General features: G+C 31.8%; 1 protein-coding gene across 2 annotated transcripts in view; it reads right to left on the bottom strand.

The window, feature by feature from the left end:
• The window catches only part of LOC145690308 (L-threonine ammonia-lyase-like), an 81,959-nt gene that overhangs the window by 49,003 nt on the left and 17,760 nt on the right, over window positions 1-15,196 (bottom strand). For both annotated transcript variants that reach the window (XM_081765086.1, XM_081765085.1), the window contains exon 3: window positions 11,128-11,238. In XM_081765086.1, coding sequence (XP_081621212.1) covers window positions 11,128-11,238 — 111 coding nt within the window. The remainder of the gene's footprint in view (window positions 1-11,127; window positions 11,239-15,196) is intronic.

Here is a 15,196-nt window from a genome sequence, read left to right as displayed (position 1 = left end):
ATATGTTTTAAATTTACATTGTCCTGTCTAAATATACAAAGAAAGTTTAAGTTGTCCCTAATTAATTGTTTTGGTACTTTAGAATATGTTTGTCCAAGATAGAAACAGTTCAAACCCTTATGACGACCTCGAGTAAAATATTCTCTAACGTGATTTTGTTCTTCTAATATGAAATCATCAAATACTACCACAGAATAGTCTTCACATTCATCTAATGAAATCATCTCTTCATTGTTTCCTTTTATTATTGCTATTGTGTCTTTAATATTATGTTCTATATCTCGAAAAAGTTGTATTAAGTGTTGGTATTTAGATTGATTTAGACTTGTAGAATAGATATAAACATTTACATATTTTAACCATTTAGGTGCTAACAAAAAAAATATCAATCATTAACGTCGTTTTACCACAACCACTAGGCCCAACTATTAAACATCTTATATCATCAGGTAACAACTCACCATTCCTCTTCCTCTTCGCCGTTTCTTCTGTTAACCTTACTTTAATATCCAAATTATCCATATTAGTTATTTATTATATAATAAATGAAGGTATTTAATTTAAATGGTTATTCATCTATATTAAACATGTCATTGCATTACCCATTTGAAAACGATTTAGAAGTAGCTGTTGCAGGATTTTACACAACATACTTAACACCAAACATTACAGAAAAAAATAATAAGTTGACATTTTGTAGTAGCGTAGCCCCTGAACTTTCAAGGCAACTCATAGTTCAACCTGGTCAATATAGCTTACAAGAATTAGAAGAATATATTATAACAAACCTTCCATATACCACCAATTCTTTTAAAAATATTCAATTTACTGAGGATAGAAAGAAAAACAGAGTTAAAATATTTAGCAAGTTGTGTGATATAACTTTAGATACCATTAACACTGTATTAGGTTTTAGTGAGAAGAACTTGATCAGTAACGTAGAACATGTTGGGGATAAGCCGCCAAGGTTTCATCCGTTTGATACTATAAATATTCATTGTGATTTAGCAGAAGGTATGATTTTAAAACATAATGATACAATACACAACGAAACAGATTTAATAGCAACATTTAGAACAAATGCAGGGTTTAGAGAACCAATCATATATGAACCTAAAGAAAAAATATTTTTCCCAATACATCACAACAAATTTAATAGTATCAAAGTTTCAATTCGAGATGAGAATGGTGATTTGATTGATTTTGGTGGAGCTCGTATAACTGTTTTACTTGCTGTTAGATAGATCTAAATTTTTTGTATATAATAAATATGGACATCTTTGGTAATGTTACTAATAAAGAGTTCAAAAACATTAGTGATCTAGATAAATTTTTTACATCAAATAATACAACATGGGTTGATTTCAAAAACAAAAGACTTGTTAATGTAGGTGACGCTATTGACCAGCAGGATGTAGTTACTTTTCATCAGTTTGTATCAATAAATAGCCAATTAGATAAATTTGTTACAAAAGAAGATTTCCAAACATCAAACAGAGAAGCAAATATGTTCATTATGAAGAAAGAAACTATACATCTATTATGTCGATTGAGAACTAAAAATGTCAAAGACCCAATCTTTAGAATATTTAATCTATCGAATGGTTATAAGTTTCTCTATAATGGGAAAATAATGCATATGGAATTAAGTTTGGATAAATACTACCTACATATATTTTTGAACGATACCCTAATTGAAACTTTTCCTTTAGACATTAAAAAGGGTGATGTAATTACGTTTCAAGCAGATAAAAATTCAGCTTTTGAAGAAGATCAACTATTGTTTGTTATTATGTACATAGAAAGAGAACTTAAATGATTTTCTATACAATAAATAGGATGTATTGTGTTAAGTGTAAGAAATCAACGGATACAGAGAAAGATACCATTAGGATAGTACAAGCAAAGAATGGAAGATATGTTAAGAAAGGTATATGTGTTGTATGTGGTACTAATAAATCCCAATTCATTAAAAAGTCCGATTGACTATATGAAGGTGAAGGTATTAGAGAAGACATTATAGAAGAAATTCATAAACCATCTAGAAAGAATTATCCTAGGCTAAGTGTTATTGTTAGAGGTATTGATGATGTTTGGCAAGCAGATCTTGTGGAAATGGATAGTGGTGTGTTAAAAGGTGTTTCCAAAATAAATAAAGGTTATAAGTATCTGCTAACGATTATAGATGTGTTCTCAAAATATGCGTTTGCTGTTCCTGTTAAAGATAAGAGTGGTAAGAATGTTACAGAAGCATTCGAATCCATATTAAGAATGAGAAAACCTAGTAACTTACAAACAGATCAAGGTAAAGAGTTTTACAATAAAGAGTTTAAGAAGTTAATGGATTAAAATAAGATCAATCACTACTCAACATATAGTGGTAAAAAAGCTTCTGTTGTTGAGAGATTTAATCGAACACTTAAACAAAATATGTGGAAGAAATTTACTCTTCAAGGTAGTTATAAGTGGTTAAAAATATTGCAAGGTTTGGTTGATGAATATAATAACAAAGTACATAGAATAATTGGTGTGAAACCTGTAGAAGTGAATAAGAATAATGAGCATGTGATATTGAAAAAAGTGTATAAGAAAGAATATGAGCCTGTTAAGTTAAAGTATAAGATTGGTGATTATGTTCGTATAAGTAAAATTAAAGATTTGTTTGAAAAAGGTTATACACCAAATTGGTCAGCAGAAGTGTTTGTTATTAATGAGGTTATACCATCTAATCCACCAACATATAAAATTAAAGATTTAAACAATGAAGAAGTTAGAGGAAGATTTCATGAACCAGAATTATTGAAAACTAAATATAAGGATGAGTATTTGGTTGAAAAAATATTGAGAAAGAAAGGTAATAAAGTGTTTGTTAAATGGTTAGGGTTTGATGATTCACATAATAGTTGGATAGATAAAAGTAATGTAATATTATAAATGTTATATTTTATGGTTTAATAATTCACATAATAATTAAATAAATAAAAGTAATATAATATTATAAATGTTATAATTATGGTATAATAATTCACATAATAATTAAGTAATATACTATTATAAATGTTATATTTTATGGTTTAATAATTCACATAATAGTTTGATAAGATAAGGAAAATGTTGTAGTGTAAATTTAATGTGTTTAACTTTTATGAATATTTTCATAAAAGGTAATAAAGTGTTTGTTAAATGGTTAGGGTTTAATAATTGCATAATAATTAAATAAATAAATAAAAGTAATATAATATTATAAATGTTATTTTTTGGTTATTTCATAAAAGGCAATAAAGTGTTTGTTAAATAATTAGGGTTTATTAAATGGTTAGGGTTTAATAATTTTGCATAATAATTAAATAAATAAAAGTAATATAATATTATAAATGTTATTTTTTTTGGTTATTTCATAAAAGGCAACAAAGTGTTTGTTAAATAACTAGAATTTATTAAATGGTTAGGGTTTAATAATTTTGCATAATAATTAAATAAATAAAAGTAATATAATATTATAAATGTTATTTCATAAAAGGCAATAAAGTGTTTGTTAAATAACTAGGATTTGTTAAATGGTTACGGTTTAATAATTTGCATAATAATTAAATAAATAAAAGTAATATAATATAAATGTTATCTTTTATAGTTATTTCATTAAAGGTAAATAGGATAAGAAGGTGAATGATAATTATGATGATGAGTGAGTTTATGAAAATGATTCAGTTTTTATCATATTAATAATGACTTTGATGGGGTGATCCCATAAAAGTCCTGTTCTAATACAACGCGTAATATGTAGACAATGGTAGGAGTGTACAATGTTAAGTGTTGTATTAGGATATATGGAAGTAAAAATAGTACAAAAATCACTAGAATAATCCGGCGAAGATAAAAAATTGATTAGTAAGATTTTCTATATAATAAATAAGATGAGTAATTATAGTAAATTTACTGTAGTAGAGTTAAGGCAACAATGTAAAGAGAGGGGAATCAGAAGATATTCCCGATTAAGAAAACATGAACTAATAAACCTTCTTAAACAATATGATGATGAACAAAGCAGAAGGCAGATTAGAGATATATTCCCATTTAAAGAAGAAGTAATTGAAGAACCGAAACCGACACGTATACCTATAAAAGTAGAATTAGAAGAAACAGCATTAAAGAAGCGTTTACAAACTATTAAAGTTGAAAATATAGGAGGATATAAAGACCCAATAAAATTTTTAGATACAAGTGGAAGAGTTGCTATTAACAAAATCAAGGAAGAATTAAAGCACAACCCATTAACAGTCAACCTTGTATTCATTTGTGATTATATTAAAGATAAAGAAGTACAAGAACGCAATTTTAAAACTATGAATGAAAGAATATTACAATCAACTGACTTAGATGAATATATAACCCATGCTAAACAAAAACTATGTAGAGAGATGGAGGAATTTCAAGGTAGAGGATCAGGATGGACATTATATCAAATTAAACATTTAGAAATCAGACTAAATAAATATGTACCATTACGAGCTTCTTCCTATATTGACCTTCCTAAACCAATTAAAGATAAGAAAGCAGTAATCAATATTAAAAATCAAGATAATAAATGTTTCTTATATTCAATTCCAAGTTATTTAAAACCTATTGATAGATGTTCTCAATATCAACGACCTTCACACTATACAGAAATTGTGAATGAGTTACAAGATAAATATTGTAATGGTATTGAACTTCCTGTACAATTAAAAGATATAGTAAAGTTTGAAAAGAGAAGTAACATATCCATTAAGTGTATAGTTATGATGATGAATATAATATATACCCACTTCAAATCACAAAAAATAAGCAGGACAAACACGTCAATTTATTATATGTAAAAGATGAAAATAATAGTCATTTTTGTTGGATAAAGGATTTATCGAGATTAATAAGAAGTCAAGTAACAAAACATAAGGAGAAATTGTACTTTTGTGATAGATGTTTGGTAAGACATTTTAGAAATGAGAAGCAATTACAACAACATGAGCTATATTGTAAGGAGCATGAATCTGTTAGAATAGAACTTCCAGAACCATATGACAATCAAATACAATTCCAAAATTATAATAGATCATTAAGAGTACCATTTACGATATATGCTGATTTTGAATGTTTGTTATGTAAAATGGAAGTAGACCATAATTGTTCTAAAACTGTGAAGTATCAAAAGCATTTACCAATGAGTTTCTGTTATTACATCAAATACTCAAATGGTATGTATAGAAGTCCTGTTAGTTATATTGGTTTAGATGCTGCAAAGGTGTTTGTGAAGAAGTTAAAACAAGAAGCAATAGAAATAAAGAAAATATATAACAAAAAAGTTGAAATGAATAACCTAACTAAAGATGAGAACGAGATATATAATAATTTCAATAGTTGTCATATATGTGAGAGAAACTTGAATGATTTACCACCAGCAAATGAAAAACAAATAAATATGTTAAATAAGAAAATACAATTCGCTAAAGATAATGATAGCATGATTGAAAAGTTAGAAGAATGGAAACATGAATTAGGAAAATGTTTAAAGGATATAAATAAAAATAAAGCAAAAGTAAGAGATCATGATCATTTAACTGGAAAGTTTAGAGGTGCAGCTCACAGTTATTGTAACTTAAGCTATCGAAATCCTAATTTTATTCCAGTATTTATTCACAACTTAAGTGGTTATGATACTCACCTGTTTGTTAAAGAACTTGCTTATGATAAGAATGAAATAAAACTAATTGCAAATAATGAGGAAAAATATATAACATACTCAAAATATGTGAAGGTTGATAAAAAGAATGGAATTAATTTACGATTTCTAGATTCATTTAGGTTTATGTCAAGGAGTTTAGCAGAACTAGCAAATAACCTTACAAAAGAACAATATAGAGAAACGTCAAAGTACTTCCCTAATGATTTGTTAGATTCAGTAATTAAAAAAGGTGTGTACCCATATGATTATATCGACTCAATTAAAAGATTAGAAGAAACAAAACTACCTTCAAAAGAAATGTTCTTTAATAAACTTACTAAAACCCGCATCAGTGATGAAGATTATGAGCATGCGGAAAATGTTTGGAAGTTATTCAATATTAAAAATCTAGGTGAATATACAGAACTTTATAACAAGACAGATGTATTAATATTAGCTGATGTATTTGAAAGTTTTAGAGATGTGTGTTTAAAAGCATATGGTTTAGATCCTGCTTGGTATTTTACTGCTCCTGGTTTATCGTGGGATTCAATGTTAAAGATGACTAAGATCAAACTAGAAATGTTAGCTGACTATGACAAAATATTAATGATAGAAAAAGGTATAAGAGGTGGAATTTCACAATGTAGTAAGAGATATGTAAAAGCAAATAGTAAGCACATGAAAAATTATAACAAAGACGAACCTTCAAAGTATTTAGCTTATCTAGATGCAAATAATTTATATGGATGGGCTATGAGTCAATACATGCCTTACAAAGACTTTAAATGGGTTCAACCTTACATAAACATAATGAATATTCCAGATGATTCAGAAACTGGCTACATATTAGAAGTTGATTTAGAATATCCAGAATACTTACATGATAAACATACAGATCTACCATTAGCTCCAGAAAATATGTGTCCACCAGGATCGAAACATTCAAAATTATTAACAACGCTTTACAATAAAGAAAGATATGTTATTCACTACAGAAACTTAAAATTGTATATGTCACTTGGGATGATATTAAAGAAAATTCATAGAGTATTAGAGTTCAAGCAATCAAACTGGTTAAAGGAATATATTGATCTAAATACAAATATGAGAACAAAAGCTAAGAATGATTTCGAGAAAGATTTTTACAAGTTAATGAACAATAGCGTATTTGGTAAAACAATGGAAAACATTAGAAAGCGGCCATCTATTACCTTAGAATGTGATCCAATGAGGGTGGAAAAGTTAATAGCGAAACCGAACTTCGATTACAGAACAATATTTACTGAAGATTTGTGTGCGATACATATGAAAAAGAAAAATTGACCTTCAACAAACCTATATATGCTGGTATGAGTGTGCTAGATTTGTCAAAACTATTAATGTATGACTTCCATTACAACGTTATGAAACCTAAATACGATATCGATATAGACTTATGTTACACGGATACTGATAGTTTTATATATGAAATTAATACAGATGACTTCTACAAAGACTTAAAGGAAATGGTTGATCTATTTGACACAAGTGATTATGGAAAGGATAATCAATATGGAATACCACTAGTAAACAAAAAAGTATTAGGAAAGATGAAGGATGAAAACAAAGGTAAAATAATGACGGAGTTTATTGGGTTAAGATCAAAGATGTATGCCTTTAAAGTTGAGAATGAAGAGGAGAAAAAAGCAAAAGGAATAACGAAATGTGTAGTAGCAAAAAAGTTAGAATTTGATGATTATAAGCAAACCCTATTCAATGATGTGAAAACATATAAAAATATAAATCTAATTCGAAGTTGTAAGCATGATGTGTATACCATAGCTGTAAATAAGTTAGCATAGCTTCAAATGATGATAAAAGATATATACTAGAGGGTGGTGTAAGTACATTAGCTTGGGGTCATTATGGGATAAAAGAGGAGTAGTTGTAGTTTTAGTTATAAGTTTTAGATGTAAGTTAGTTTAAGTTTTAGATGTAAGTTTTTTATGATTTTAAATGTCATAAAAGCATATTCAATCTCACTTTGGGGTATCCCTCTGTGTTAAAGTGTAATGGTCAGTAGCGGCTTCATAAATTTTTGACAGTTAGGGGGTGGAAGGGGAAATGCGCTAGAAGTTATTTGGGGATAGGGAGTGCGCTAGAAATTATTAGGGGTAGATTAGAAGTTATTAGAAATGATAGGGTGATATATTGTTAAAATGAGCTAATAATAAATTTGCCTGCAGAATCCCCATTCCCTATCTACTGGTATCCACTGGAAGAGATATGATGGTATCCACTAGAATACACATCAACGAACTTCTGACTTACAAACGGGTCACTGCTAATAAATGACTAACTACCCAATCGTCTTCCGATCACTCTCTGCCCTCGATCTGTGTCCTGCCAGTGGCGTATTTAGGATTTTGTTTCGGAGAGGCCATGCAGATCACGTGTATAAGCGCCTATATTTTTTCCTTTTGGGTACCGACAAATTTTAATGAAGTTGTGCATATAGCAAATTTATTTCGGGGGGAGGCTTGAGCCCGATAGTCACTCTCTAAATACGCCACTGGTTGCTGCAATTCCCTTTATAGGTACCAATAGCCTGGGAATGCTTATTTATGTTCCTACGTGTTGACGACCTGTGAATTTCCTTCCATGGAATTCCGTTGAACTAGGGATTACACAATGATGAAGTAACCATCGATCGAAGAAAGAAAAACAATTTATTGATATAAGAGGTTGAGAACATTTCAGATTTAATTGGAAAGAGATAATATGTTTCCCTTCTTTTAAGGGAAATGTGATTTAAACCCAAATACACGATGCGGATATTGTTACTTGCGCAATTCTACGCAGTCACTGTCAACATTATATATATATATATATATATATAAAATACCTAAATATTAAAATGCTAGGACGCATCGGATTTCGACAGGTTAAGGACTTTTCTTAAAATTAATCCCCTGTTGTGGCCATAATATTGGTTGGTGTTTGTCCATTTTTTTCCTTGAACTATATAGTCCCTACTAATACTAAAAGTCACTTCAAGGCTCAAATGTTAATATTAAAATTTTTTGAAACTGGAACTCGCCAATGAAACCCGAATTCGACACATTTCACCTGGTTTCGACAGTTACGATACCTGAATTCGACACCTTCAATTATATCCATGTAAAACATTAAGTAGGCATTATTACTAATAGTAATCACTTCTCAGCTTCAAATATTGTTTTATTATTATGCAGAAATTATCAGAACGAACACGACTTCAATTTTCTGAACTGAGTAGTTACTTCGATGATCCTTAATTCGACATCCTGGAAGCTGATTTCCACATCCCATGTCGAACTGAGGTTACAAGTATCGGAGAATTAATGCAACAAATAGCTTTATGAAAGACTTTGAACATACTTGTACGTTTAGATAGTCAGTTAAAATTATATTTGCACTACTAAGCATGAATTCGACAACCTTGTAGGAATCCGGTTCACGTTACAAATAAAGGCAAGTGTTTTCGACAACCCCCCGTTCATGTTACATCACAACCTTTGTCCTCACAGAAGAAAACAAAACACACTGATTAAATCTCCTTTACAACATTAAAGTACCACTATTTACTTAGAGTATACCTAACTTCAATAAAAGTATTACGAAAATAACTTGCCGTCTTATGATTTTCTTAAAATTATGTGTTTTTTCTCGAAGAATGTACTCACACACACAACAATGTACTTCTTTTTCCACGCGTATGACTCATCTACTGTAACCGTGCTTTTGACACGAGAAAAGACGCTCCCATAATGTTGCCACTTCTATGCACGATTGCAGGGATGACCTCTAACGCTTATTTCACAACATTTAAGCACAGGTATGTTGAATTCAGGTGCCTGTCGAATTCAGGTGCGTTTACCTGTGGTCAGTTCTTTTAACAATGATATCTCGAAAACCACACGCTCTAGAAAGATGACGTTTTTACTGATCGATTGCAAATTTTGTGTCGATTGTTCAATTCTAGTTGATTTTTTTAAAAAATGCCCGCTGTTTCTTTATTGCATTTTTGAGAGGTATACTGAAAGTACTGAAATTTTAAAAAGTAAACCACATCCTACGAGTTATACATTCCAACACCACACATTTGTACACAGGATTAGTATATCTCTCCGGCGTTTGTTTCGTGGCCAAATGATGAAAAACGAAGGATAACCATTTCTCCAGTATAAGATGAATCTTTATTGATTGGAATGTTTTGCGCAATGAACACCATTTATTTATTTATTTATTTATTTAGGAACACAATTCCAGATACAGCTGAACGTCAGTTTACACTGGAATATCTAACAAATCTAAAAGATGATAACATAAAATAACAATAATAATATCAATGGCATTATGGTTAATTCTGTGTGTAAAATATTTGTTCATTACATACTGCATGGAAGAAGAAAGAAAACACTGATCATACATAAATTAGAAACTCCAATCGCAAGTAGGCTCAAATCTCGCAAAGGGTGCGAGATATTGCAAAGGTAATCGAAAAATCTCCCCTTCATAATACCCGTACCCGATTTTTATCAATACGTCTTTCACTTGTGTCTGTAAAGTGACATGTACAGATGTTGTGAGGAATGAAAAGGAGATTCATACTCATATGTGAATGATGCACTGTGTAGAGAGTACATGTTCAGCTAGTTACAATTAATTATACATCATATATCATCTTAAGATGTAGAAGAAAAATTAGGAAAATAACCGCTATTTATTACTTCTGGATATTGCATACTTGACTGCTATAGTGTTTTTCTGCCAATGGAAATGGTTGTATCTACTTTACAAAAGAAAACATTTAAAAGTGAATAAATTTTACACAAAGTACTTGATAGGAATTGCAATGCTTTCAATCTGTGCAATTTTTCATGGGCTGTGTGCCAGAACAAATAAGGAGCATATTCAGAATTATTTTCTATTTTTCTTGTCCTCTGCTGAGGAAATGGTTCATTGAATGTCATACAGCTCGTAGAGTTTGTTCTATTGTGTGTATTTTGTTGTTTGTTTCGTATTCTTGGGTCAGTAAGAGGCTAAGCTACATAATTGGAAAGTAATTTAATGAAATTACATTTATCAAACAAACGGATTTATCTTGTAGAATAATCTTGGAAATCCTAGAGGTAAAAGAAAATAATGTTCATAGTTAATAATCAAGTCTCGATTTAGTTACATTATAATGGCTGTCAACATTGTTCCTGTTGCGTACGGAGCTGAGAAAGAAACCAAAATCATTAAGATTTATTTGTGGGCTGGGTGAAACATACTCCCGCCCACTGTCAATTAGTTGGCCATCACCAACGTAAATAATTACTTCTAATTTACAACTTGTGATAACACATAGGATCAGTTAAAAATAATAGTATGTAAACAGTAAATGTAGTGTAAGTACTTACTACACAAGGTGTGTAAGGAATATAATCCCTTATCTGTTCCGAAGCTTTGATAACGTCTTCATGTGTAACAACAATAGGTTTGCTTGGGTTACACCAAGGATCCGTATTGTCCTGAAATACAAAGCAAATCCTGTATTATGAACAAGTAGCAAAATGAAAACTGAAAATTTTCAAACTAACGTCCCACAATTGTGCACTTTAGGCTAAGGAAGACTGATGATTGAGGCAAATGAATGATGAAAGAATTGGCGGAATGAAATGTGGAAAAGGGGAGTACTCCGAGAAAACCCATGCAGACGATGTTGTCCACCACAAACTTACTTGGCTGGGGATCAAAACAGGGACTCCATGCACTAGAGGTAAGAGCTCTACCACTGAGTCACCGTACCCTCTGAACAAGTAGCAGTGCCCTGTGTACACCACGCGAGGGGGTTTGGTTTGTATGCCACTTTTTGGACTTTATGCGTTACTGTTACGAAATTTAATTTAACAATATTGAAATGTTTTTGGTAGAGTCAAATAAAACGGTCCAGGATAAACTCTTCACCTATTTATTATAAAAATAAATTTATATAATCAATTTACGAAGTTTCTTTGTAATACAATAAAAAGAGTTCCCAAGTTCAATGTATCTTCAGCACACAATAGTGGCTCCAGATAATATAGATTCAATTTAGGTTCAGGTTTGAACAGGAACCCCTTCGCTTATTATAGCCTAAAGGGAATATTTGTTTGAAGGAGTCTCCTTTGTCCACAGCGACCTCGAGAGACACTTATAGGGATCCTCCGTCGCCCATTGCAGCTTCGGAGGTGGGTTGTTGTTAGGGTATCTCTTTCACTTACAGCAGTCTCCAGAGATAAGGTTTGGTAAGGATTCTTCTTATCCCAGTGTGGCCTCCGGAGAAGATGTGGTTGGATTAATGATCAGCCATAAACTGATGCCTTTATTCCTCTGTGGTCCTCTTTTATGGGTGTCTTCTACAAGGTGCGGTAGTGAAGGTCGTCCGTCTTCGGTTCCCATCCGAACCTACTTCGTGTCTTTCTGGTGTCCTTCCACTATCATCTATTGGTGTCTGTGTTTGTATACGTGTTAACAATTGAGACATGTGTTTGTAGAAGTAGTATACACTAGAAGGTGTGGATCCTTACAATATATAAATCTGCAATTAAGAGTGAATAATTTTCATATTCATTACATAAATGAATAAATAAATAAATAAACAATTTTCGCAGAACTAAAACGACTACCTGTATCAGATGAGTAACAAACTATTTGCTTTTTAATGTCATAATTTTTTTTGTTTTGTTTTTTGTTTTATCAAAAGTTTATTCCTAAGCGTGTCATTTCGTTCATTTCGATGCAAACTATAGAGTTTTAAAATGTACCGTATTTACAAAGATTTATAGTAATATTTAAGAGTTAATCTTAGTTTTGCGATGAATTTCATTAGCCCAAGGGCTGCTTTGGTGCTGGGCACAAGAGGAGGCGTTCCAGAAAAAAATGTATAACGAGAGGAAATGAACGGTGAAATCTATCTATATAAATAAAAGTAAAAGTGAGTATGTTTGTAACTGAATAACTCTTGAACCACCCGCTCGATCTCGATCAGATTTTTCATATAGTTGAAGTTCGAGCCTGGGATTGTTTTTATCATTTCACCTTGACAGTACAACTTACGGGAGCGGGAGGGAGAGATATATAAAAATGATTGAAAATGACCGATATTACTGTCGAATCCATAGTTTTCGGGGTCGCTGAGATGAACAGTGACACTTGCGATGCCGTTTAAATCCAAATTCAGTCCCGGAACTTGGGAAAGGTAGAGGAAGGAGATATATAAAAACGATAGAAAATAACCAATATCAGAGAGCACTTCAGCAATAGCAAATAGTGACTAACTAACGGAATACATTAGGGTCATTTCATATGAAATCACCAAATTTGAAACTAAAATGTGACTCATATGTTTTAAATTTTCTTCAAAATTGTGTACATGTGTTGTGGTATCCTAACATAACACACTTGTAAAATTTTACAGGTCTATCAGCTGGTGATGGACTATCATATGGTTGGATCGGCCCCCCTAACTTCAGCCTCCCCCCTACATTTTTGGGCTGGCTACGGGCCTGCTACTGAGTTAAATCATAGTTTGGATTTGGCTCACTATTTGTAGTTTTTCAGTATAAGGTCTACAAGGAACTTTTCGCCACAAATATATTGGATCTTTAGATTCGAAAATGTAGCCAGAAAGGAGATAAGAAAGTAGATACTACAAAGCTTAAAAATGGGGAAATAGAAACACGAAATTTCGATGAATAGTATATGCGTTGAGATAAAGTAGACATAGAAATTAACCAGACGATTGTAATGGTATTTCGAACTTTGTAGTCCCTGCAAAGATAGCACAGCTACGAAGCATGGGTAATGGAAGAAAAATTGGAAGAATATAAAACGTATAGAAATTTGAACTCTAAATTAAGAACTGAAATCGAGAAAGGCAGCGGATAAGTACAATAGATATAAATGTGAAAAAAGAAAATTTTAAAGAATAAATAAATTTGAATAATATACGAAAAAAATGGAGAAAGAAAGATAGAAAGGGAAAACTACTACGTCAGTGTAGAAACTAATGACGGAAATGAGTCTTTAGCAAGTGAAATGCAATTTCAAATAGATGGAAAGGATGCATTGAGTTGTACGACAGAAAGAATAAATTGTATATTTTGGATTTTAAAAACGAAAACGAAGTAAACGAGAATGGCAAGAACTGCGATTCTTAGGAAAAAATCAAGAAGATATATCAAAATGAAGAATGAAAAGTATATAGTAAACCTACAACATTCTTTAATTACGTAGGAGAAGGGAAAAAAATAAAATTTGCAATCAAATGAAAGAGTCTTCATGAAATTTGTTGCTGAAAGTGAAGATTTTATTAGCTAAAAATCAAATAAAATATAGGACTACACTGATGCAAATGCATTTAAAAACATACAGTAGTAATTCACCAATCTGGCCAAAGATTGGTACCCAAGTAGGAGCTGATGGTAGGTGGTGCTGTTTCCAACATGGCACATCTTAAATATGTTACAAGACATTCAGTACTTATCTGAAGAGAACGTTAATTTCCACAAGCGGTCTGAAAACTGTTTGGAAGTAAGATGTTGTATGCTATGTCTGTCTTAACATGATCGCTGTCGGAGCAGGCTAGTGGTCAGCCGTCAGCCCACTATGGTTCACATGTGCTAGATAAGGCTTTAGTCCAGAGACCTAGAGGCTGCATGAGAAGATATATACATGGTGGTGTGGAGAAGCGCAATATGCTGCTGAAAGACAAGGTCCCAGAAAGCGTCCAGATAAGGTCGGCATCATAAATTCATGACGTACTAGTCATACTACCCTCAATGAAGAGCAGATGCGAGCGGGTTATGAAGCTTATTTCCCCCTCTCTTATCAAACTCCAGAAAGTCTAGTGTTGGTCCTGTACGACGAATAAGGACACGTTGTAGTTTCCCTCATCCTGCAACTTTATATACAATCATAAGACCGTCGCTTTGTCTAAAATAGAAACTACTCTCATCGCTGAATGCCACTGCCCATTAACCTTGGCTGTACATTCTCTTCCGATATTACTTAAAACGTTCTTGGCGACGGGAAGGTATCAGTAGTCATATCCCGAAAGGAATGCAGGATGATAAATCCATCTTCAAAAATCTGTTTTTTACTGTTCGGAGAGCCACAGTGGCTCAGATTGCACTAGTAATTGCTGTGCTGCTAATTAGGGCCACTCTTTCTAAGAGCTCTTCGACACGTCGTGCAGGCATTGAATGGGGCATTCTGCCATGAAACTCTCTGTCTTCCATCGTAAATACCACCAATGAATCACTCACACTACATGACATATGAAAGGCAATTCAACAAACAACCATCCGACCTTTAGCTGACATAATATACTGTCATAGTTGAAGACAAATACTGTAATTGCACAATGATTTCTGGCATTATTCTAAAATTGCAGATACACAGTATGATCCATATTTAACCACATTTGTCTTGTTCGACAATCGTCAT

This window comes from Thermobia domestica, chromosome 7, assembly GCF_964235325.1.
Source record: "Thermobia domestica chromosome 7, izTheDome1.hap1.1, whole genome shotgun sequence".
Lineage (NCBI taxonomy): Eukaryota > Metazoa > Arthropoda > Insecta > Zygentoma > Lepismatidae > Thermobia > Thermobia domestica.
Note: the sequence above shows the minus strand (reverse complement) of the source record. Positions and strands in the feature narration are given on the sequence as shown.